This window comes from Chelonoidis abingdonii, chromosome 6, assembly GCF_003597395.2.
Source record: "Chelonoidis abingdonii isolate Lonesome George chromosome 6, CheloAbing_2.0, whole genome shotgun sequence".
Classification (NCBI taxonomy): Eukaryota; Metazoa; Chordata; order Testudines; family Testudinidae; genus Chelonoidis; species Chelonoidis abingdonii.
Window position 1 is genome coordinate 40,977,036 of NC_133774.1, and position 25,574 is coordinate 41,002,609.

The 25,574-nt window shown below is 38.4% G+C and overlaps 1 protein-coding gene across 5 annotated transcripts in view; it reads left to right on the top strand.

The window, feature by feature from the left end:
- The window catches only part of IPO11 (importin 11), a 242,114-nt gene that overhangs the window by 49,873 nt on the left and 166,667 nt on the right, over positions 1-25,574 (top strand). For all 5 annotated transcript variants that reach the window (XR_012656088.1, XM_032801164.2, XM_032801163.2 and 2 more), the window contains exons 9-16: positions 6,412-6,460; positions 8,051-8,121; positions 10,507-10,699; positions 12,692-12,844; positions 13,149-13,192; positions 15,834-15,924; positions 18,816-18,863; positions 19,559-19,664. Coding sequence is in view for 4 of the 5 variants with exons in the window: in XM_032801164.2 (XP_032657055.1) it covers positions 6,412-6,460; positions 8,051-8,121; positions 10,507-10,699; positions 12,692-12,844; positions 13,149-13,192; positions 15,834-15,924; positions 18,816-18,863; positions 19,559-19,664 (755 nt within the window). In the remaining variant the exon portion in view is untranslated. The remainder of the gene's footprint in view (positions 1-6,411; positions 6,461-8,050; positions 8,122-10,506; positions 10,700-12,691; positions 12,845-13,148; positions 13,193-15,833; positions 15,925-18,815; positions 18,864-19,558; positions 19,665-25,574) is intronic.

Sequence of the window (25,574 nt, forward strand, 5' to 3'; positions counted from 1 at the left end):
AAAAACATTTTTCTAGATGCATATAGTTTGTTTTCTTGTACATAAAATAAAGTAAGTAAAAAGAAATAGACTATTAGGTTCGGCAATAGATTGTACACAAAATAATAGCAATGGCATTGGCATATAAATGATGTTAACCAATAGCTCTGTTTACTACATAAGGTTTTCAGAAGAGGGCCTGCAGATCTGAGCAGTCCTTTTTCCAGCCCTGAAGAGAGACCCAGATTGTCTTCAAAATTTCAAATATTTTCTATAATTTCAAAGCCATTGAAATATATGTAGACAGCTTCCTCCCTAAGAGGAATTCCCAGTAAACCATATATGTTCATCGTTTTTTTCAGCTGTCTTTTTTTCTGTTCTTTTTAACTTTGTCTTAGTGCACAGAAGCATGGTTACTACACATTCAGCAATGTAAACCCCAGCAATATAATACCAACCAAGTATTTGACCAAACATTCAGAATGTTATTTCTTGTTAGCAAGTAGGATTGTGCCCTTATATATGTTATCCTGCTCTTTTTAGTACACTGCAGTCATCTTACGCTTCTCATACGTACTTCAAAATTAAGAGATACCAGATCTAGTGGATAAGGGAGTCTCCAGTACTATTTCAGAGAAGGGCTGCCAAATGACATAATTAGTAATGCATTTTTGCTCCAATATAGCAAATTTTGTAAGTCTACAATGTCCTAAATTCTTCCCCAGTGTTTAAGACAAAGGATCAAGGGATTTTACCATTTCCATAAGGTATGTTTCACTCACATAACTTAGTGAGTGTGTAGCTCCTTGTGTAATCAGACTTCTAGTACAATAGGAGGAAGCCCTGCCAAATAAACTGTGGGATATAAAAACAGATTTTTCTTTTGTGATTATAAAGATGTGTTCCTGCTGCTTTCCATAATTCAGTAATTAATGGACAGAGCTACCAATTATATAACAGTATGTCCTTACAATCACAGCCTCTTCATCATAGTATCAAGAATTCTTTTATGACTGTATGAAATGAATGCTCAGTATTTACACAGTCTCCTAGGGTTTGCTTTGTGGATTGGCTTGACATTTCTGAGGGAATAACATTTAAGGCCCTATTCCAACAAAGTACTTCAACACATGGTTAAGAGGTATTCTGGATGAGGACCTTAACAACAACAGAAAACCTACTTTGTTTTAAAGCTTAAGTCCACATGTATTAAAAAAATCTCTAAGTTTGAAGAAGTCCTGCTTTCTTTAGTAGAGGATTTTTTTTTAAAAGAACATGGGTTTAGTTGGCCATGTTAATATTTATAGCTTGGGACTTTACATTTGGTATTTGGGTCTCATTCTGCACAGTATTCCTTTAATTACCTATAGCCTTTACACTAAATTTGGTGCTTTTTTTTGGTAACCAGGAGAATGCACTATGTTTTTACACATTTATTTAAGCAATTATAGTTGACTTACATTTATTCAGATTATTAATTTTTAAATGGTTAAAAATGTGTTTCTTTATTATATAATTCATTTTTTTACTTGTGATTTTTGTTAAGCTCTGCTTGGATGGAAATTCAATTTTAAATGCGCAAAAACAGCATTTAAAATTGTTTTTAGGTAGTTTTTAAAAGTGCTTAAAATGTTCTGGAGAAATGAGAAATTTTTTTAGGAAAACATGTTTTGCATTTAAAACTGATTTATTAAACCAAGGAAGTATTATCTTAGCTAGTGAACTAGAGTGGTTGTTTCTGGTCAGCATATTCTTTAAGGTTTTGAGGACTGTTAGATCTCGTTCTCTCACACCTAGTTTTTATTTATAGATTGGAAGAAGAAAATAAGCTTTTCTGCTTCAACTCCTACATCATTTTTGTAATTTTGAATGAATAGTCATTTAACTGAATTAGCTGAATAAACTGAAATGATAAAGTACTCTCTCTGCACCTACTGCTGTCAAAAGCTGGTTCAGAATTTCAGTGGATCCTAATTCCAGGTGCTCAATCAGTGACTTCCACCAGTTCACTGGTTTGACTTTTTAAAAAACTTGATAGTCAACGTGTTATCAGTAGTTCGCTGTCAAATTGAGAGGGCGTATCTAGTGAGGTCCTGCACAAATCAGTCCTGGTGTGGGACTGTTCAATATTTTCATTAATGACTTAGATGATGGAGTAGAAAGTATGTTCATAAAATCTGCAGATGACACCAACCTGGGAGCAGTTGCAAGCACTTTGGAGGACAGATTTAAAATTCAAAAAGATCTCAACGTATTGGAGAATTGGTCTGAATTCAACAAGATGAAATTCGATAAAGAGAAGTGCAAAATATTTCACTTAGAAAGGAAGATTCAAATGTACAACTGCAAAATGGGGAAAAGGTGGTAGTACTGTTGAAAAGGATCTGGGGGTTATATTGGACCACAAACTGAATGAGAGTCATCAGTGTGATGCAGCTGTGAAAAGGGCAGATATGATTCTGGCGTGTATTAACAGGAATGTTTTATGTAAGACACAGGAGGTAATTGTCTTGCTCTATTTGGCACTGGTGAGGCCCTAGCTGGAGTACTTAGTCCTATTCTAGGCACCACAATTTAGGAAAGATGTGAACAAATTGGAGCAAGTCTATGTAACAACGTGGAGATTAGAACCCAGGTCTGCAGAGCCTGGAGCAACTGATATTCCCACAGTGCCACTAGGAGGCCTTACAGAGGTTTATCCAGGGAGCAATGTTGAGAATAGGCACAGGAAGTACCGCCCAAGAGACCCAGAGTGACAGTACCCTGAGGTCCTCTGATTAAAAATTATAATGAATATCCTAATGACAGAACAATAAAGGAAAGGACAATATACAGTCATATGAGTGAATTATTTAAGTTGAATTTACATTCGCAATCAAGAGAACACATTTTCAGCAGCAATTAAATGAGCAGAACAGTATAAAGGAAATTAAAGACATGGGCCTCAGGTAAAGCATCATGAACGGCAGGATCTTGCTGTTGTGGCCTCAGAGTTGGATGTTTTTTCTTTTAGAGTGTACGGAGCCTCTGTTATCAACACTACATTAAGAAGATACATCTCCACTACAATGCAGGAATTATAGAACAGTCTTTTCTCAACACACTATAAAACAGACTAAAGAGCTGCCTAGGAATCCTCATGTGCTTGTAACAAGGAGACTTCTCTAAATGTCATATAGACTGTCTACTGAATCATTAATCTTTATAAAGCTCATCTTGTTTTTTCTGTCTGTTATATTTTTGAGATGTAAAATGCTTGTGTTAAAAATGAATAGTCAGGTGTTTTAAATTCTATGTTTGCGTACTTCTTTAAAAAGGAAATGGATGATTTGTACCTGTTGTGGTTTTCTATTTCCATTATCTTTACACAGTTTATATAAGCAAACATGAATTGGGTATATATTTTTAAGTTCTGGTGTTTGCAGCATACAATTTGAACTCAAACTGGCCCAACAATTTTTAGTAGTAGTAAATACTTATATTAGGGTAACACCCAAACCTTTGACTTGGTCCCTTTCTCCTCGGAGCTACAGGGTTATGCGCACTCATGTGACATGGTGGACCTAACTAAGATATCCAAAAGCAAATCTATTACTTTCAAGCTGTGCCCATCCTGTGATGGCACTGTCTGCCAGTAATTGAAGAACTTGATGTGCCTTCTAACTTGGGAGAAGCATGTTCCTGTGCACTGTATGCAAGTTCTGCTCACCTGTACAGGGAGAGCACTACAAAGCTGCTTTAAGCTTCACCTCATAAAAGTTGCTGCCAGAGTTTTTGTTCTTAGATATCTATCTGGCTGAGAACTGAGTCCCTATTGTGTTCTTTTTATCTGGAATGAGTAGTGAAACAAGCTCCATGCCCAGAGAAAGCTCAGTATGCAGGGATTCCATTAAATTGTCTTGTGCTGTTGAGTCTGATACTGAGGCCCGTGTTAAGCCACACACTTTAGGAACTCTTTATGTTCCATAAGACCAACATTATGCAATCAGAAGATTGGCTCATGCTTCACTGGCACACCCTTTGAGTCCTTAGGAGACTCCATTTCTCAGCAATGTTTTTCCTTCTCTGAGCCAGGGAAGAAAAAAGAAACAGAGCCATGGATGCCTTGGGACACAGTGGAAGGCCATTGTGCCCCAAAACATCAATCACTGTCACTACACATGGCAAAATTAGTTTAATAGGGACACTTCAGTGGCTATGTTTCCAGCTTTATCCACCATCAAAGCACTGCCACCCAAACCTGTTGGTCCTTGTGGTCCAGATTGGTAGATATCCTGTTCTCATTGAGCCAGTTGAGTGGTTTGAGTGCCTGGTTAAGGTCATGGAACCAGAGTTTGTTGAAGGGCAAAACCAGCTTTTGACAGCAGTAGCCTCTTCCACAGGTACAGAGAGTATTTTCTTAATTTCAGTTTATTCAATTAGTTCAGTTCAATCACTAGTTAATTCAAAATTAAGAAACCAAATGGGAGTTGAAAAAGCAGGAAAGCTTGTTTTTCTCTTCCAAAGTATGACTAAAATCTAGATGTGAGAGGATGAGATCTACTAGTTTTAATATCTTTAAGGACATGCTGACTAGGAACAGTCACTTCAATTCACTGCAGACATTACTTCCCTTGTTTAATAAATCAGATGGTTTTAAATGCAGAACATGTTTTGATACTTACTTTGTGTGTGTGTGTGTGTGTGTGTGTATCCAGAACATTTTAGGTAGTTTTATTAACTAATACCAAAACAATTTTTAGATATTGTTTTTGTGCATTTTAAATTGTATTTCCATCCCAAAAGAGCTTGACACAAATAGCAAGTAAAAAATTTATCTAATAAACAAGAAGTGCATCATTTGCCATTTTCTAACATGATTAAAATTAGTAAATAAGAATCTGAATACATGTAAATTAAGCTATGATATTGATTAAATAAATGGTTATCTAAAAGAAGCACCAGATTTTCTGTAAAAGTGATTTAGTTGCAAATCAGCATGTTTTAATGGTTATCAACCAGTGAGAATCAATCTTTCTTTAGGAAAATAACTTAAAAGTACAAATGCAAAACATGAGTAAATTGATCATTTAAATCAAGGTTAGCTGCTTGCTGATTTAAAATCACTGATTTTAATCACAATTTAATCAATCCTCCTGATATTATTTATTTTTGGTAAGAAGCCAACAGGTGGACATAACCAAAACCATTGAAAATAGGATTCCTGATTGAGCAGACATTTCATACAAATAGTTAAATTCCCTCTGATTTTTCAGTACTTGATCTATACTGCCTCTGCAGAGCCCCTCACTGTTTCTGAAAGAACCTTTTCAAATGACATCTTTTTGTGGTATTTTCACACTCGTCTTATTAGATTTAGAATTCAGGAATCTTTGAAACCTGAAGAACAGTTTAAGTTGTTGATCTGTAATTATAAACTGTGTAATTTATGAGCAACAACTAGAGAAACTGTCCAATTACTTTAATAAATATATTTATAGGTGCACATACTTTAATGGGTGAAAATAACCATTCATTTTATAAGTGCTGATCAAGCTTATATCTGGCTTTTGTTTATTTTGCAGTATCAGTATTTAGGCTAGTCATTTGCTCAGTGCGACATACTCATTTATCAGTTTGTATGATATCTCATTAATGCTGTGAATGCTAAGGTGCAGCCACCCCTGATGGAGAAATTTCTTATGATTTTGGATTTCATCAGAATATTTTAGACACATTCTGTTGGTGGAATGAATTATGTATAAATTGGCAATGGAGTGAGCTACTCTGCCAGGTCACAGGACATATTTTTATTTTCAGGGGTCATAACACCTACAGTAATTTTGCGTCTAAGCACTTAGAATCTCAGTGTCATGTTTCTTTATGACTTAAGTTTGTTAAAGTGCTTAGCCTGAAACTGATGTAATGTTAAAGAAATATCTAATTTATTTCTATCACAAAGGCAACATTTTTTAGTCATAAATAACCACAGGATTTAGCCTTAGCTTCATGATTAAGTATGATTGACTGAAATTTCATTCACTGGAGAAAACCCTCACCTCTTATTTTCAACAAAGTGTTATCTTACAAAGGGAGCAGTTCAAAGGGGGAAGATCATCATTACTGGTAGTTCTTCAGCAGTGTTTTTGTTATTTTCCTTGAGAAATGATTGGATTGTGAATGAAAAATGGTAAAAATCAAAAGAAAATTATGTATCATATAAAATATATAATTCAAATAGAAAAATGTACTTTCATTGTATTTGTATTCAGTAATGAAGTAATGTAGAGAATTATTTTAAACTCTGCAATTGCTTCTGAACTGACTTCTCAGTTTGATGGATCTTTAGTGAAATCCTGTATCTTTTGTATGCAAATAATACTTTACCTCCCTGCATACAGTCCACAATGGGCTTCACTTTTTAAACAAATGTGACTTTTTGATATTTTTCAGGTATTTCTACATGCAGTATTTGAGCGACTAAAACAGTTTCTGGAATGTAGTAAGTACTTTTCTCAAGCATGCTGTCCTGGTACATTAATAATATTAAGATTCCCCATACCTCTAATATTTAAACAATTAGTTGGTGTCAAAGGCATTTTGACATTTTCTCATGAATACAAAACTGTGTATTTCAATGCACTTTTCATTCCTAGTATACAGAAAAGATGTTCAATAATAATACAGATCTTAATTTTGGGTGCCAAATAACCAAAGTCCTCTTGCCCAAAAAAAAAAAAAAAGGTAAAGAGATTTAGTCAAGAATTAACAGTAAAATTAGTAAAAAGGCAATATCTCCCATATAAACCACAGAACAGAGAGGAAACTTTTTTTAAAAAAAATACATGGAATGTAAAAAGAAATTAAGCCATCTTAAGCTTTTCCTTCGAAGATGCCACTGATAAGTTTTGGAAAATGTCAAAGCGGAGAGAATTTGTGATTACTGCCTCCAATTGTATCATGAAACAGTAGTTTTAATCTCAAATTTCATTTACTGTGACAGGAAATATTGTGACAAATGTGTTTTTCAGGTACATTTGTCCAAGTACATTTGTGGTTCATTTAGTCCAATATCCTGTCTATGACAATGATCAGTACCAGATGCTTCAGAGGAATGTACAAGAAACCCTGTAGGGGACAATTAGGGAACAATCTACCTATAGGGAAAGTTGCTTCCTGACATTTGGTTAATGATTAGCTCATGCTTTGAAACATGAGTGTTTAATATATCTTTCAATTTTTATCCTGTCTAATCTAGCAGTGAATGTTCTTGTGTAGATATCTCTATATATGTAGCCTATTGAGACCTTGGCATACATGATAGCTTATGACAATGGGTTCCATAGGTTCATTGTGTCTTGTGTGCTTTTTAAAAATCCATTTACTTTTACTAGCTTAAAATGTGTTGCTTTTTGGTTTCATTGGAAGATGCTGTTTTTCTTAAGTGGGTAAATTGTCACAGAGTGTACCTTTACTATACGATTCATTGTGTCGTATGTGTATATATATATGTGTGTGTGTGTGTGTGTGTGTGTACCTCGTTGTGTCTTTTCTTATTTCTGTCTTTCCTTAAAGAGTCCCAGTCTTATCATTGTATATTCAGAAATGTCTCTGTGCCTGTAATCATTTTTGTAATCAGTCTTTGAATCCATTCTATTTTGGCTATATCTTTTTGAAATAAGGTAACGAAAAGTGAACGTGGTATTCCATGCCAAGGATGTGCCATGGATTTTTAATAATGTCATTATAAACTTGTAAGTGTTTTCTACCCCCTTCCTTGTCCCTCCTAGCAGTTGTTTGCTTTTATGACAGCTTTTTCACTGAGCTGTCCATAACGATGCTCATGTTCTTTCCTCAGTTTTTATAGCTAATTTAGAAGTAGCTGTATTCCCAATATTTGGGTCATTGCATTTGTCAGCACTGAATTTCATCTGCCATAGTGCTACCTGTTCACTTTGCTTTATCTGCAGTTAGGAAGATATGACCGCAAAAGTGAGCTATGTCTCCAAAGATAATTTTTCCAAATGTGGATATCATGAAATAAAGGGAAGATTAAGAAATGATGTTTGTTAAATATCTCTGATTTTACCAGGTAGAAGTATAGGAACAGAAAATGTATGCAGAGACCGTCTAGAAAAGACTATTATTCTATTCACTAAAGTGGTAAGTTTCAAGTTCACAATTCCGTTACTAGAATGGAGTTTTCAATATTTTGAATGAGTAATCCACATTAAGTTAAATATATATTCTTTAAAACTCATATGTTTTATATACTGTGAAGAAGCACTTAATTGTAATTCATAGCTTCACTCTCACAAAATATAATCTTGAAATTATGTATTCCTTTAAAGAAAAGAGTATCTGCTTTACTCAGGACACCGATATGAACTGTCAGAATGTAACATACAATTTATTACCTAAAATAAAATTAAATGTATTTCAAAAGTAAAATTTATAGCCACTATTTCGGAGCCTGCTCTTGACAGACATATTTTTAAAAAAAAGAATTGTGATGTTCATCAGTGTAGGAGGTTAATATAAGAGATTGTAAACAATTTTCCAGTCTTCTTTATTAAACGTCTGGACTCACTTGAAAATGTGGGTTGTGAGTAAAAAATAAGAATAGTCATGATCATATTAATTAACTGACTGTTCTTGATTAATTTACTTAAAAACAAACAAACAAAAAACAACCCATACTTTTCAGCTGCAATTCAGTATTTTAGGTCTGCACAAGGGGTTCGTGCTATGCCAGAAGACAGTTGTTTAGTAGATTTAGGTGCATCATCTTTCAGACATGAAACACGTCTAACATTCCCTGTGTTTGAGGATTCCATTTTCTGGCCCATATGACTTCTTACTTAAACGTGGAGCCTGATTATCAGCAGTGCCAAGCACTTGCAGTTCCAGTTGAAGTCAAGCTGCAGGCACTCAGTACCTCTGAAAATTAGGCCCATAGTTCTTTGATGGCTCCTGCAAACGAAGCATTCATATATCTTTTTCTCATTCAAACCCCAACAACCAGAGAGTACAGGGACTGTTCCCAAATCCATCTTTCATTTATTTTCTTGGTAGATGCAAAGAAGCAATTCATTCTCTTCAAACTAGCCTCCCTTAGAATTGTATGGATGCAAGCCTTTTGGGCTCAGGTGACCTTGTGTGACTCAGAGACAAGGGGGTGAGGCAATATCTTTTATTGGACCAACTTTTCTTGGGGAAAGAGACAAATTTTCAAGCTATACAGAGCTCTTCTTGACTACAGAAGAGTTCTGTATAGCTCAGAAGCTTGTCTCTTTCACCACACAAGTTGATCCAATAAAAGATATTGCCTCACCCACCTTGTCTCTCTCCTATCCTGGGACCAAAACAGCTGCAAGAAAACTACAAACAAGATTTATGACTCAGTCATTTTTGGAGTGCTATAGAAATTTGAAGGAACTGAAGAGAAAATTCTAGAGTAATGGCCAGGAAGCTAGTTAACTCAGAACACTTCAGGATTTTAATCCTTATTGAGTCAAAGGCTTCATGAAAGAAAATATACCTATATACTTCAGGGGAGAAGACTATACACGAACAAAGCCTGATCCATACAGGAAACTAGTCTCTCTTCTTCTTTTGTCTCTTCTCCTATTGTACTTATCTTTCTTGGTCTCCTGTGATCTTTAACTCTGAATAAACTTGCTACAGATAGAAAATGAATGAAAGTCTAATCTTGTGCTGAGATTGAGTTTTTGTTGAAAGCACATCTAGAGTGCAGTAGCAGAGACAGCACTGAACAAATTGAGTGAAAGACTTTTAACTTTCCCTATTCAAGTAGACAACTGCCATTGCTGCCGCTTACAAAGCATTTCGCAGTAGAGAATGATTACAGTCACTAATAAGGCTTATGCAAGCCTTTTGTTAACAGGCACAGCCTTTGGCCCTGCAAAGAAGCAGCAGATTTCATTTTAAAAAGTTTCCTACCTTGCAGAGACACCTTTGAAAATACAAAGGTTAAAATGGTTTATATAAGTAATTGCTAAGTTTTAAAGGAACAAATGCCTGGACTGGAATGGGGGAAAGAAACTGAAGATCCCTTTGTACGCACCTTTTTTACACAAAAAGTTATTCACTTATAATGGAAGTAAATGTTCAGTACTTTAAATATGGTTGGAAATAGGTGTGAATGGTTGATTACTAATAAGAATATTGTTAATTTGGGGCTAGCTTTTTTCTTGTTTTAGGGAAAATCAGTTCTTACATCTGTGAATTGTTACTTAGCAATAATATAGCACTGAATAGTTGAAAAAGTACATGGTTCCTTAAACTGTCATTCTTATTAACAAAACATTGCTTTGGAAATGAGAATTAAAACACCAACAGATAAAATGAATGAATCAGTAAGCACCATAAAAGTAATTTTGTTTTAATTTAATTTTTGTGGCCAACTGTTAGATTTTCACATTACATAAATGTGCTCCTGTTTTTACAAGATGGTTTACGAAAGTCCTTTGTGCACATAAAATGTGTATGAATTAAGTCATATGTTTTTCTTCCCTCGCTTTTTAGCTTTTGGACTTCCTGGACCAGCATCCTTTTTCATTCACCCCTCTGATTCAGAGATCATTGGAGTTTGCTGTAAGCTATGTTTTCACAGAGGCTGGTGAAGGAGTTGCATTTGAGCGATTCATTGTCCAGTGCATGAATCTCATTAAGATGATTGTAAAAAATTATGCTTACAAGCCATCAAAACATTTTGAAGGTACTGCTGCTTTTTCCTCAGCATGTTTCCCATTCTTGGGGGGTGGCGGGAGCTTGCCAGCTGTGACACAACATGAACTTCAAACATTTTTAAAAAAGGCATTTTAAAAATTCTTAATATTGTACTAGTTAAAATGATCATATACTAAATATTGCATATTGTTAATATTTTGACTGTGAAAATCAATCTTTAGGAAAGAATCTCCAAATTGTTCTATAATTACCACTTAAATACTTAAGAAACATGCAACAGAACAGCTTTCCCACATAGAAATACAGAGAAATTACTTACTGCTTTGGCTTTCATTAACCTTATAAAATAAAGAGCCCATATTTAGTTCAAGGGCCAAGTTAATTTATGGTTCGTCAAACTCAGTGATGTCTTTTTCCTTTGCTAGGAAAATGTCTGATAAAATAATGTTTCTGCTGTGTACCATAGTTCACAGTAATACTGTTTGAGCTACAGAATCAAAGTAAAAGTTTCAGCATGCTGTTGAATGCAATGAATTTTTCTGGAATTCTGACTCTATGGTTGATTCACAAGAAGCTGGCTCTAGCTAAAAAATTTTGAAACTAATACATGGATAATTACAATTACTTTTCCTTAGTGTTGAAACACATCTGTCTATAAAGATTACTTAATTTTAGTTTTAGTTTCATGTTTGCGTATGATGAGACACAAGATAGGGTGATGAGATGTCCCGATTTTATAGAGACGGTCCCAATTTTTGGGTCTTTTTCTTATATAGGCTCCTATTACCCCTCATCCTATCCCGATTTTTCACATTTTCTGCCTGTTCACTCTCTACACCAGCATCTAATTGGATTCAGAAAAAAAAAGTATATAATTTTCCTTTCCAAATTAAAATAATTCAGCAATGGGACTAAATTTTTTAAGAGGTTCAGAAATTCTGATGATTTTAATTCAGATTATCAAATCCTGTACTTAAAAATATGTTGCAGGAAGAATTGCAGATCTTCACTTGTTGTTTGATATTCTTGTACCAGGTATTAGAATGTCAATGAACAAATTGTAACATATTTGGATTATAATTAACAGAGAATTAATTATTATGGAACTGCTATTTGCATTTCTATAATTATGATTTACTTTTTCAAATTAAAGGAGGAGTAAAAATGCTTTATGTATGAAGAATACAGTGTATCCTGCTAAAAATTACAGCACTTACTCTTTGGGCACCAGATGAATTTTCTGAGAATTTGAAAATAAGCCTGTTACTTAGTTTGAATTAAAATTAGTTTAAAAAATTAGTTCTTTAAGAAATTTAGCATCCTGTCAGGCCATTTTTATATCCTGAATGATCACATGTGGTTGAAACTCACTGAAATCTCATGACTTGGTACAGTTCAATAATTATTTTAGGCTTAATGGTCATTTTTTGCATTTATTCTTCATAACTGAAAGTTTCATTTTTATCAAAGATGAAGGATAATTTTCTTTTTCTGAGAATTCCACAATGAACTGCCCTCTTTCACAATAACTGTCATTTTGTATTATTCTCAGTGATAATGTAGCGTAAGGGTACCCACTAACAAAAATGCCCTCTTTCAGAATGGCCACAACCTCTTAGTATTTGTTTTCAATAAGAGTGGAGCCAAGCTGATTCAAGGAATATGGTTGCTCCTGACAGGATAGGACGATACAATCTTTCCTGAGGATAGAATCTTTCAGTTATGAAGAACAGCAACAAAAAAGACTATTAATCCGAATAATTTAATTAGCATCAGAAAGTGAGCAGTCAAGACTTATTTTATGAGGCCACATTTCCACCAATTTTTTCAGCTAATAGAACACTCTTATTCTCTAAACAGTTTAGATGCTTTATAAGAAATTGTCTTAAAGTCAATATGGAGATGTAATTGTTTTTTTCACAATGAGAGTCTTCTATCCAGCATTTTCTTTGTTTATTGATTAATAGGATTCTAGTATAATGTCAAGTCATGGATTAGTAACAGTGTATTACAATTACAGATAGCAGTCCTGAAACTCTTGAAGCACATAAGATAAAGACATCATTCTTCACTTACCCAACATTAATGGAGATATGTAGGAGATTAGTCTCTCACTATTTCCTGCTAACAGAGGAAGAACTGACAATGTGGGAAGAGGACCCAGAAGGCTTCAGTAAGAAATTACACTGTATTTTCATCTAATTTTATTAAGATATTTAATAGTACCTGTTCCCTTTTCACAGTGCATCCAAAAAATGTAAGAGCCACAGGAGAAAGTGACTGGCATTTTTATTTGTACAGTCTTGTATAGAGAGATTACATTCTCGAGATTCTCTTCGTAACCCGAGATGTGCAGTAACTCATGTTTTCCTATCCATAATGTTTTCATACTGATTAAATAAGTGATTAATATTGTTTAAAATCATAACTAAAGTATACACTGTATTTTTATGTAATGTTTTCTTTATGGACTCTAGCTGTAGAGGAGACAGGAGGAGATTCTTGGAAATACAGTCTCAGGGTAAGTATTTCAATTTGAATGAAACAAGATTAATTAAAAAGAAAAGTGGTTCTTCACGCCTTTGCTGAGTGGCCTGTAGTCCAAAGGTGTCGCATTTTATTAAAAAAGTATAAACCAACATTTTCAGAAGAATGTGAACTTATTATATTACAGATTGAAGTTCTCAGTAACTATTTGAATTTGTGTTAAGATATTAACTACTGTTTAGTCTTAAATACACTGGAAAGTAAGTGTACAGTGTGCTATGGTAAAAGAGGTGGAGTTCATATTCTATACAGTACTTTAAAAATATTGAGTGAGTGAAGGTAATTTCTTTATAATATTTTTCATGTTTTATGTAAAAATTCTAGGTCAGAGACCTATCTTGCTCTGTTCTCTGAGATGTTTAGCACATCTTTGAGTATTGTTAAATAAATATTAAATAAAGGTTCCTGAGATTCTTTGGCGTAACATTTTCAAGCGTTACATTTTAAAAACCAAACTATTGTAACAGACAAGATCAGAGGAAGAAGACGCACGTTTTTAAAAACCAACCCCCCTAAAGAATGTAACATTTCCATGTGTCAGCATCTGTAGCTTTCAAAGGCATATCCTTTGAGTTCAAAAGCACGATGATAGAAAAGGCATAATATAGAACATATGTCAAGGGTTGCATATGCCGTCTTGGAGGACAAAAGAGCATACACTGTGTCCGTAGACACCTAATTGTATAAAACAAATTAATTAACAAAAAGGACAGAAACTGTGTGTGTATGTGTATGTTACACACACACGTTTTCCTATATATATTTTCCTTAAGCCTATTGGTTTATATACATAACAGACTTGAGCAAATCAAGTCAGAGAATTTAAGAAAACTTTATTTAATGTTTATATCATGCTGAAAGATGTGCCAGATTCCTTACAAAACGTAAAGAATGCTTTGCTCTATAAAGTATACAGTCCATATCAAAACATGAAATAAAACTGATGATGATTAGAAACAGAAAGGGCTAAGGAATGGGAGTAGGGTACAATTACATTATTAAGATTACACATTAATTCAGATTCGTTACATACATTTTGTGACTATTTAGTGGAGGCTTTTAGTGGTATTTTTTCTGCCTCCTCAACATCAGCTCTTGCCAGATTCTGGAGTTAGTATGCCTGTTTAACAGTCCTTTCCTAGGTCAAAAAGACCAATATGTGGAACAGGCACACCAAACAAATATTCGGTTTACTTACCCTTCTTCAAAGAGAGATTCTATAGCTTCTCTGGCTTTCTCCAACACTCCTTTTTCTGTGGAGAGGGCCAGATTTATATAGACCTGTCTTCCAGCATGCCTTATGCAGTCCTGGATTACAGTTGGCTGCTGGGAAATGGCTTTCCCAGTAATCCCGTTTTATTAAGGGAAATTTCAATCCATGCTGCTCTTTGAACTCCAGTTTTGGGTACCACACTTAGGAGCCTGGATGTGTATGCATGACTCAGAATACTTCCTCCAGGACCTCTACTCTGTTTTCCTAGAAAGGAAGAGAATTTAATTAGATTGTATTTAGAATGAGGGCTGCAAAGAGCTCTTTTTGGTCCCTTCCTAAACAGTTCTGCCATGTTCTTCCTCAGTTCATTGTTTTGTTTACCCTTCTCCTTCCCCTCAGTTGACGGTGGTTGTAGAAATGAGAGCAGCATGTTGTTTCAAGAACAGATATTCCATTTTCATTGGTCACTTAATACTGGTATTCAAGACTTGTTACTCAATCCTGTGCACGCAGGGATGTACTCTGTGTTTTTTATTAGAGTCCAAAATACACTAAATGAGGCAGCTTACATCTCTATGTATGTAAAATTTTACTAATATCTTGATTCCCTCTACTTCAATTTAAATATATACACAACTCTAAAATTGCAAAAAGTCTTCATTTTAAATTGCTTTGAAAATTGGGATTATCCCATTTCCCCCCCTTCCCCCCCAGTGGTCACCACATTGTATTAGAAATTCTTGTGTATCACCTCCACTCTTATTTGCAATCATATAACATTCATGTGATATTGACAGCAATTCCCTGTACATGGGAAAAGAAAAAAATGTTTGTATATTGTTAGCTGTCTTTTAATTCATTTTAACAATTGGAAAGGGGCAGGAGTCTCTTTGTGATCAGCCAGCTCTCTCCACAGACTACCAGTAATCTATAGACCACAGTTTAAGAGCCACTTGTGTAAAGATCTACTGTATGCAAGACATTAGCAGCAAAGAACTGAAATATATGCTAAGTGAAAAAAGAGCAGAGAGACTTGAAGAACACATTTTGGATAGCTTTGTTAAATATTGGAAATCTAGTATAAAGGTGTAACTTATTTGTTATGCATGCTATAGGAATAAAAATTGGCTAATGATATTTCTCTCGGTTATTTTCTTATTTATTTAGTAACTGATCAGCAAACTTATCATGTAAACTGTACATTGTGAATATGATACTACTGTATCAAAATCTTGCTCTAATTGAACATGCTGTATTGTGACAAAGTCACTTTCAGTAAGTTGTAGTGCTGGAGTGTTTTCCTTATGAGGTATTTAGTAGTTTAAATGTATTTTACTGTATATTAAAACTAGGCTGTACTAGTCTTTTTTAGGTTTTGTAACAATTTGTTTTACTTTTTCAGCCATGCACAGAGGTTCTTTTTATTGATATTTTCCATGAATATAATCAAACCCTTACTCCTGTGCTTTTAGAAATGGTTCACAGTCTACAAGGTAAGATTTTAAAAATGTTTTTAATATACTGGAATTACTATGCTATATTATTTTGTGCAGACTGTATATTAATCCTAATGTTTATGTATTTGTGAAATCTAAATTTGTATCCTAAAATATTTCCCCCTATCTTTCAAATAATTCTAAATGATATTGGAGATGTTTTGTAAGTATATTGTGATGAAAATGAAGGGTATATTTACAGAAAGGAAATATTATGAATTTTTGTTTTTATGGACCTAGACTGTATGGTGTCTTTAATAACTATATAGACAACATAGGATTTCAGGGCTGAAAAAGAGGTTATTCAATGTTTATGGTTAGATTTCTTTAGCTGGGGCAAAAATTGGAGCAAGGTCTTTTCTTTAGTGAGGATTTAGAACTCATAGGATTTTCTGCGAGTTGCTGACAACCTTCATAAGTCCCGTAAGTCATTTTACAGGGGGCTTACCAAGAAGTCCCTGATTTGTTTAAACTCTCTGAAAGAATTTATGATGCGTCTGACATCACTTTAGAAGCCACAGAATATACTTTTAGGAAATGATGCCAAAGCTTTTCAGTCATCCCAGACATTCTAGGTGAGGTGAAGAATCTTTGGTTAGAAAAAGTCAATCCTTTTCAATTAGACAGAGGTTCTCTTGGCCAAGCTGAAAATAACCAGGACTGCAGCTTAGTCTCTGAGTTTCACAGTCAACCTAAAGGCGTTAGCAGGACTCACTGTACTTTTCATGATGATAACCTTTGTTTTTACTCCATGTACCCTGTTGTCCCTCATAGTGTGCATCGCAGTTTGTTGAAGAGATTCTTATTTGCAGTCATAAAACGTTTTTGTGATATTCACAACAATTCCTTATGGCACATAGAAAAAGAAAAATGTTTGTATATGGTTAGCTTCTTTCAGTGCCATTTAACAGTTGGAAAGGAGGAGCAGGAGCCTCTTTGTGATCAACCAGTTTTCTCCTCAGACTAGCAGTGATCCATAGACCACAGTTTAAGAGTCTGTAGATCTGTCTACCCTGTAGATCCATGCAATCAGTTGTCTTAGTGTGGTCATGAGTCAAGACATTTTAATGGATGATTGCAGAAGTTGGACCTTAGTGCTGCTGTTTGCTAGCTCTGTCTGCTTCATTCCTAGCCAAGATTTTGAGAGATGTACTGTAAAACCCTAGAATCAATTTTTTACAACCCAATTACTTTTCATTTCCCACTTCTTGGGGAATTAACACATCTTTCTTTCTCTTTGGCTTGGTATTTCATTATGTTGGATTGATAGGTTTTGAAGATTGTGAAAGGGCTGCACTCTTTACTACAGATAGGTTAATTCAGTTTCTACTGACATAGTTTTGTTCTTAGACCTAGCGACAATGCCCATTGTGAGATTTCCTGCAGCCTGATCTTTTTTACCATAGAAAATAACAACAAATGTCACAAGTTCTGCTTCCAAGCAGGAAGTTGTGAAAGAGTATCAATGGACACTTTCCTGAAAGACTAGAGTTTAATAGTGAGGGGATGTCCTTCAGCATTTTCCCTGTTTTTTTTCGAGCCCCAAAGTTTTTCAAAAAGGAGTGCCAAAGAATACCATATGACCTTGATAGCTCAGATGTCCACCTTCTGAGGTTATTCGAAGGGAGCTGCCTCTATTTCTTCCCCATCAGACTCAACTTGCAACCTGGATCAATATCCAAAACTATCTTATGGATTTTTATGATATATTTTGAATCTGCACCTAGAGTAATGGATGATTGAATTCTAAATAAGTAGAAATAAAGAAATACTCCTTACCTGAGGAATACATTTTACATCCAGGCACAACTTCTGTGCAGAGACCTTGGATATTTAAGATCTGAGATTGTTTGGAGGCTTTGGTTTTGTAGGAATTACAGGTTTCTAGCATAGAGGTGGCAGAATTAGACTCCCGTAAGGTAAATATCTGAAAATATTCGTCACTCCTCTGCCAAAAGCCTTTTTTGAGTTCCCAAGGTAGGGCATCCACATTATTAGCTGTAAATAACTTGAAATTGTGTCGTCTCAAGTATTGTCAGCATGGGAATTATCATTGCCGAAATTGTTCATGGCATAAAAAAGTCAAAATTAAATATTTAAATTGTTAGAACTTTATTATATTTAATTATATAGCAAACAGTTTCATGTAATGTGTAGAAGTAACCAGATGGTCACTTTTTCTGCAAAAAGTCATTACTTGATAGCCATTCTTTACCGATTCCTATTTTTTTTCCAGAGTTTTTTATTTATAAAATACTTACCTTTATGAGTACTCTGTAACTGCATCTTTTATGATAAATGTAATTAAGTACAACTGCCAAGGTGACAAAGTATGGTACAATAAGGATTTGAATTTCATTTGCTTTCTTCAATGAACATATTGTAGATACTTTTCAGTCAAAAATTCAGTATTTCAGTAAGGCACAGGAATATTCTTGATATGTAGTATGTTCTCTTAATCAGAATGGGTCCTCTCTTAGAGGTTCGAAAAAAACAAAAGCATCAGTTTAACAGTGCTATACTCTTTTAAATACAGAATGCATTACTTTTAGGTTTGTATTTATAGAGAGGATATTTTTGATTATATTGCTGTGGCTGTATATTTTGATTCTTTGCTATGCACTACTTCACTGAAATATATGCAGCTATACCTATCTCATAGAGCTGGAGGGGACCTTGACAGGTCATCGAGTCCATTCCTCTGCCTTCATTAGCAGGACCAAGTACTGTCCCTGACAGATTTTCCCCCATCCCTAAATGGTCCCCTCAGGGATTGAACTCACAACCCTGGGTTTAGCAGGCCAATGCTCAAGCCACTGAGGGGCTTACAGTCTTTATTTAGTTAATTCATTTTTTTAATAATTGGTTTTATTTTAACTTTATTGCAGGACCCACGAATGTGGAAGATACTAATGCTCTACTGATTAAAGATGCTGGTAAATTAAATTTCACTTTGCCTATTAAGGAATAAAGCTCGTTGTGGATGTGTCTGACTCCTATAAAATGTCTGAGAAGAATTTGTGAGATGTAACTTTGACATTTTGAAAAATAATAAAATTATGAGAAAATAATTCAAAGGGAGCTGCCTCTATTTCTTCCCCATCAGACTCAACTTGCAACCTGGATCAATGTCCAAAACGATGTTATGGATTTTTATGATATATTTTGAATCTGTGCCTAGAGTAATGGATGATTGAATTCTAAATAAGTAGAAATAAAGAAATACTCCTTACCTGAGGAATAGATTTTACATCCAGACACAACTTCTGTGTAGAGACCTTGGATATTTAAGATCTGAGATTGTTTGGAATCATTGGTAGAGTTAGATTTAGAACTGTGGAGTGCCTGACTCCTTTAACTGCTGTGAACACTACATGACACCGTTCTCATGAGAATTTAATTTATTTGTAAATAAAGAGAACTCTGAGGGAAGTTTTGTAAGGTTTTGTCATTGTTTTACTCAAATCATTCCTTTTTTAATTTCTCAATTTTCAGAATATAAATGTTGGATAATATTCCGTACTGCACAGAAGTGATCTAAGCATAATTTTCAAGATTTATTCAATTTCAGTTTTTAGAATTGTAACAAAATTTGACTAGAGCAAAACTTAATTTCTCTGTTTTTCTCCAGTGTACAATGCAGTTGGGCTGGCAGCTTATGAGCTATTTGACAGTGTGGATTTTGATCAGTGGTTTAAAAATCAGCTGTTAGCAGAGCTACAAGTCTCTCATAACAGGTGAGCACCCTAAACTTTCTTTGTATGTTGGCTGTTTAAGTAATTTGTTGATACAAGTGTGTTAAGATGTGGTATGAAGCAAGTGCAGCTCTGGTGAATATTCATTGTTTAAACATACCTGCTAAATGAGCAGAAAGGTATAAAATATTTACAGATGACTGATGTGTACACGAAAGGGTGAGCTTCCTGAAGCCCTTCACTTTTGATCTTACGCTTTTCAATACATACGTGATGGCTACTTTTGATTTTTTTTGTAAAAATTAATGTATATCTTCTTTTATACATCTGAGTTTTATTAAATTTTCTCTGTACAATAAATAACACCTTTAATCATTCAGCTCACTTTGAGTAAGGCAAATACCAGTGTACTGTCCTGTTTTATATTTGATCTTTGTTTAATTCAAAAGCAAACTCTCCACCCCACCCCCGATAAACTAAATACATGGTGTGATGGGGCAAGGCCAGATGGCTATAGTAAAGTACTGAGCAACAGGTATGTTAGCCCCAGGCTAAACAAATCCCTAGTACCCTGGTAACCAAATGGCAGTTGCTCCAGGTTAATCAAGGCACCTGGAGCCAATTAAGATCTTTCTCTTTCTAGAAGCAGTAGAGATATGGCTACTTTTAATTAGAACACTCTGCAGCCAATCAGCCAGGCTAATCAGGGACCTGGCTTTAAAAAGGAGCTCACTCAGTCATTGCAGGAGGAGCCCAGAGGAGAAGGAGCGTGTGTGAGGAGCTGGAAGCAAGCAAGGCAAGGAGCTGAGAGTGAGGAGTATACTGCTGGAGGATTGAGGAGGACAAGCAATTGTCAGGACACCAGGAGAAGGTCCTGTGGTGAGGATAAAGAAGGTGTTTTGGAGGAGGCCCATGGGGAAGTAGCCAGGGAGTTGTAGCTGTCCTGGCAGCTGTTACAGGAGGCACTATAGACAGCTGTGGATCCACAGGCCCTGGGCTGGAACCGGAGTAGAAGGGCGGGCCTGGGTTCCCCCAACCTCCAACTCCTGATGAGACACAGGAGGAGCTGACATCAGACTGTGGGTTCACAAGAGGGAAGATACTGAGGTGGGAAGCAAATCCGCCAATAAGCGCAGGACCACACCAGTGGAGGAGAACTTTGTCACAATGGTCAAGAGATGGATTCAGTGGAGAAGAAACAATTTAAGAGTGACGCTGGATTAAATAGGAGGGTGTCGCTTCAATAATAATTGCTTGTGCAATTTGTGTCTGCCAGTGGTTTTCTGACGTAATTGTCACTGTACAATTCTGGGCTGCAGCTCAGTATCAGTGAAAGGTTTGTGTCACTGCTTATATGGTACATCTGAGTGCCTCAGAATGCTTCATGCTACTGTAGTTCCCAGCCAGCAGCACTTTGTGTTATTTCAACTGTACAGGCCGTCATTCAATTGCTTTGGATCACGCAGTTTCGCCAGCAGTTAATCCTGTTGTTCCTTTAAAGGGACTGAACCTAAACAAAAAACTTGCCATGTTAACTGGAGTTAGCATTCCACTTTAATTCACACCAGCACTGTTGGTTTAGATAAATAGTAAAATAAGTTGATTAAGAAAAGAAGATAACATTTAACTGAGTTCAAGGTTATATAAAGATAAATCTAGAAATGGTGACTAGTAAAAAAAAGTGAAAACATATATTTAAAAGTCTAAAAACTTAATTTAGCAAGGGACAGGCTTTGTTCAAGATGATTTTTCTCACCACAGTTATTCCAGCAAGATGTGTGCTCAACCCCCACTCTTTGATTACGGATCTCTCCAGAAAGCCATATTCAGGGGCCAAAAATAAGACCTTTATGTACCATGTAGCCCTATGCTAGAGATGAGATGAGGAGGAGATTATCCTAGCTGCCTAGTAATGTTGCGTAGCATTGCCTTAATTGCACAAGAAATGTAGTTCTAAACTAGCGTCTATATGGGAGTGGATTTGAACGACTATAACCCAACCTAACCCTATCTGCCCCCCCCCCCCCCCGCCACCACCAATGAGCCATTTACTGCGATTATAAATGTATCACATTGACATTGAGATGGTAATCCTTATTACTTATTAAGGTCTCATGCTGAAAAGACTGCTGTTCTCTCTCAAATTATAAATAAAGCTTATAAAGAGTTGTTAGTGTATACTGATATGGTTTCATCAACCTGTTAATTGGATTAAATCTTGGGTTCTTCTTCGAGTGATTGGCTCATATCACTTCCAGTCGTTAGGGTGTGAATGCCCGTGTGCACGTTCGTTGGATAAACTTTTCTTACCCTAGCAACACTCAGTGTTCCGCTGGGCGGCCCCCTGGAGTGGTGCGCTATGGCAACTGGATATATACCCAGCTGACCGGGCCACCCTTCAGTTCCTTCTTACGCCCGTGTCGGTCGTCTGCGACACGTGAACGTGCCGCCTTAAGCGGACCTCCACCCTTCCTAGCTACTCCGTCAAGTTTTCCCTTTTCGCTGCTTGTCGTACTACACTATTCGTCTGTTTCCTTGGTAGAGAGAGCTATATACTACTCACTATACTATATATTATACCTATTTTAATTAATTTTTTAATATAATTTAAGCGTTAGGAATTTTTAAGGATTAAAATTAGACTTCTAGATAGATAGATAGATAGATTTAGTTGTAAGTTCTTAAATTAATAGTATAGTTAGTTGTTACTAGTTAGCGGGGTTCGGGGAGTAGCCCCTTCCCCGCACCCGGTGCCTGAGCTCATGCCCGGCTCACCGGCTTTCAAACCGTGCTTGGCCTGTCACAGTCCGATGCCAACAGGAGACCCACACGACTCCTGTTTGAAGTACCTCGGGGAATCGCACTGAACTGCTAAGTGCTCGATTTGCAAGGCTTTCAAGCCACGAACTAAAAAGGAGCGGGACATTAGAGTAAAACAGCTTGACACCACCACCTTCGGCACCGAGCGCCGGTCAGTCGGTGAGCAGAGGCACTCCCACGGCACCTGATCGCACCGGTATGCCTAAAGACTCCCGGCACTGGCTGCCACCGGCACTGAAGTCGACTTCACGTCGCTCCCTCTCCCCAAGGCCGAAAAAGGCTAAGACTCCTGTTGCCTTGGCGATGCCCACACCGCAGCCAGAGAGTGCACCCAGATCGGACCGCCCGGCGCCGATACCCGCTGCGGCACCGATGAAATCGGCACCGTCGATTCTGGTCCCGCGAGGGCCGTCGAGTCCGGCGCCTGATAGCTCCCCGGCGCGTACCGCAGTAGAGCTCACCATGCCATCCACGCCAGAGGCATTTTTGGCGGCAAGAGACTTGATCGCCCTCATGGATGCGGCACTGCCCCTATCCCCGGCACCGCCGGTGTGAGTAATCCAATCTTTGGGCAAGCCGACCCTGACCAGACCACTGTCTGTCGGCTCAGCGGACCGGCACCGCTCAAGATCGCGGTCCCGCAGGTGCTCCCGGTCGAGACGACGCTCCCGCTCTTGATGCTGCTCGCAGTCCCGGCACCGTTCCTCTACACGGCACCGGTCAGACTCGCGGCACTGGTCAGATTCAAGCTCTCCACCTCGCTATTCACGGCACCGCTCTAGTTCCCGGCACCGACCCAGGCACCGTACCTTCCGGAGCCACTCACGTCGCAGGGACTCGAGATCCCGGTCAACCTCCTGGCACCGGTCTGGTCGCAGGTCCCGGTCTTGATCATGGTACCATTCTGAATACCGGCACCGGTCCCCGCTAAAGAGGGGAGCGAGGTCCGTGGGAACCTCAGCCCAAGGTTTCTCTGCTCCTCCATGGCCCTCCAAGCAGATGTCGGTGTCCTCCCACGCGGACAGTTACTATGACCAGGACCGCGATACGGAGGTGCCTACCGGGGTCTTCCAGGACATCCGGCCTCAGGACACGGGACCTCAACAGTGGTCGTTTTGAACAGCCTGGGCGTACCACCAGGCCCAGGGTGCTCCTTTGGCCCAGACCCACTCGGCTTCCTCAGAGCATTGGGCACCTGAGGCCACCATCAGCCGTCCCCCTCCTGCTCGGACAGAGGAGCAGATGATCCATCCGCCAGGCTCCTCGGTACCGCTAGAACAGGAACCGACCCATGACCAAGAGGCCATTCAGGACCCTCTCATCCCCGGAGTATCATCCTCTTCTTCTCTGGATGAGGCGGTGGCAGGGACCTCGTCATCAGGGCCCCCACCGATAGATCTCAGAGCTCATCAGGACCTCCTTAGAAGGGTGGCGCTTAACATTAACCTCCCAGTAGAGGAAGTCCCGGAGGTCGAGGACCCCGTCGTAAGCATCCTGTGGGCGGATACTCCTACTAGGGTGGCTCTGCCATTCATTAAGACCATCTAGGCCAGTGCCGACACCTTATGGCAGTCCCCAGCCTCCATTCCCCCTACAGCAAAGGGAGTCAAGAGGAAATACATGGTACCCTCTCGGGGGTACGAATACCTGTATGTCCACCCTCCCCCCTCCTCATTAGTTGTCCAATCGGTCAACGAAAGGGAATGCCATGGCCAACAGGCACCAGCCCCCAAATCTAAGGAGGCTAGGCGGATGGACCTACTGGGCCACAAGGTGTATTCGGCAGGTGCCCTGCAGCTTCGGGTGGCCAATCAGCAGGCTCTCCTGAGCCATTATAGCTACAACACCTGGGCGGAGGTGGGCAGGTTCACAGAACTCCTACTCTCGGACTCGCGCCAAGAATTTGCCGCATTCCTGAAAGAAGGAAAGACAGTGGCCAGAACCTCCCTCCAAGCTTCTCTCAATGCGGCCGACTAGGCAGCAAGAACTCTGGCCTCAGGTATCACCATGAGGTGTATTTCCTGGCTTCAGGTCTCCAACCTGCCACCCGAGCTCCAATACACCATCCAGGACTTACCCTTTGATGGCAAGGGTTTGTTCTCTGAGAAAACTGACCCCAGGTTGCAGAATTTAAAAGACAACAGGGTCATCATGCGCTCATTGGGCATGCATACCCCCATGACCCAACGTAGACCCTTCTGGCCTCAACCCCACCACCTGTACTTTGTGCCCCGGCACAGGCAAGACTTCAGTAGAAAGCACGGGCGGGGTGGCCGTAGACGCCAGTCCGGGCCCCAAGGGGGTCAAAACCATGGGCCCCCAAAGGCACCTCTGGCGCCTAAGTCTACCTTTTGAAGGTACGCACGAGGAAAGCGTACCCGTTTCAGGACAGGATCCTTCTCCTCCCTTCTCTAACCGTCTCTCCTACTTCTTCCCAGTGTGGTCCCAGCTGACCTCAGATCTCTGGGTCCTACGCACGGTGAAACAAGGATACCACCTCCAATTTGTTTCAACCCCGCCTTCCAACCCCCCAACCCAGTCCCTCTTCAGGGACCCCTCTCACAAGCAAGTCCTCTTACAAGAGGTGCAGTCTCTCCTCGCCGCAGGAGCAATAGAGGAGGTCCCATCAGACGAGAAGGGGAAGGGGTTTTACTCCCGCCACTTTCTGATTCCCAAGTCCAAGGGAGGCCTCAGGCCTATCCTAGACCTACAAGGCCTCAACAATTCATGGTCAAGTTGAAGTTCCGCATGGTCTCCCCGGGGACTATCATCCCGTCCTTGGATCCTGGAGACTGGTATGCCACCCTCGACATCAAGGACGCATAATCCACGTCGCCATCTTCCCTCCGCACAGGATGTGTCTCCGCTTTGTGGCCAATCACCAGCACTTCCAATTTACCGTCCTCCCCTTTGGCCTCTCCATGGCCCCAAGGGTGTTTACGAAGTGCATGGCGGTTGTCGCCGCCTACCTCCGCCGGCAGCAGATAGATGTATTTCCGTATCTGGACAACAGGCTCATCAAGGGAACCTCCCACACTCAGGTCCGACAGCACGTGGGCATAATCACGGACCTATTCTCCCAGTTGGGGCTGCTCCTCAATGTGGAAAAGTCCACCCTGGTCCCCACACAAA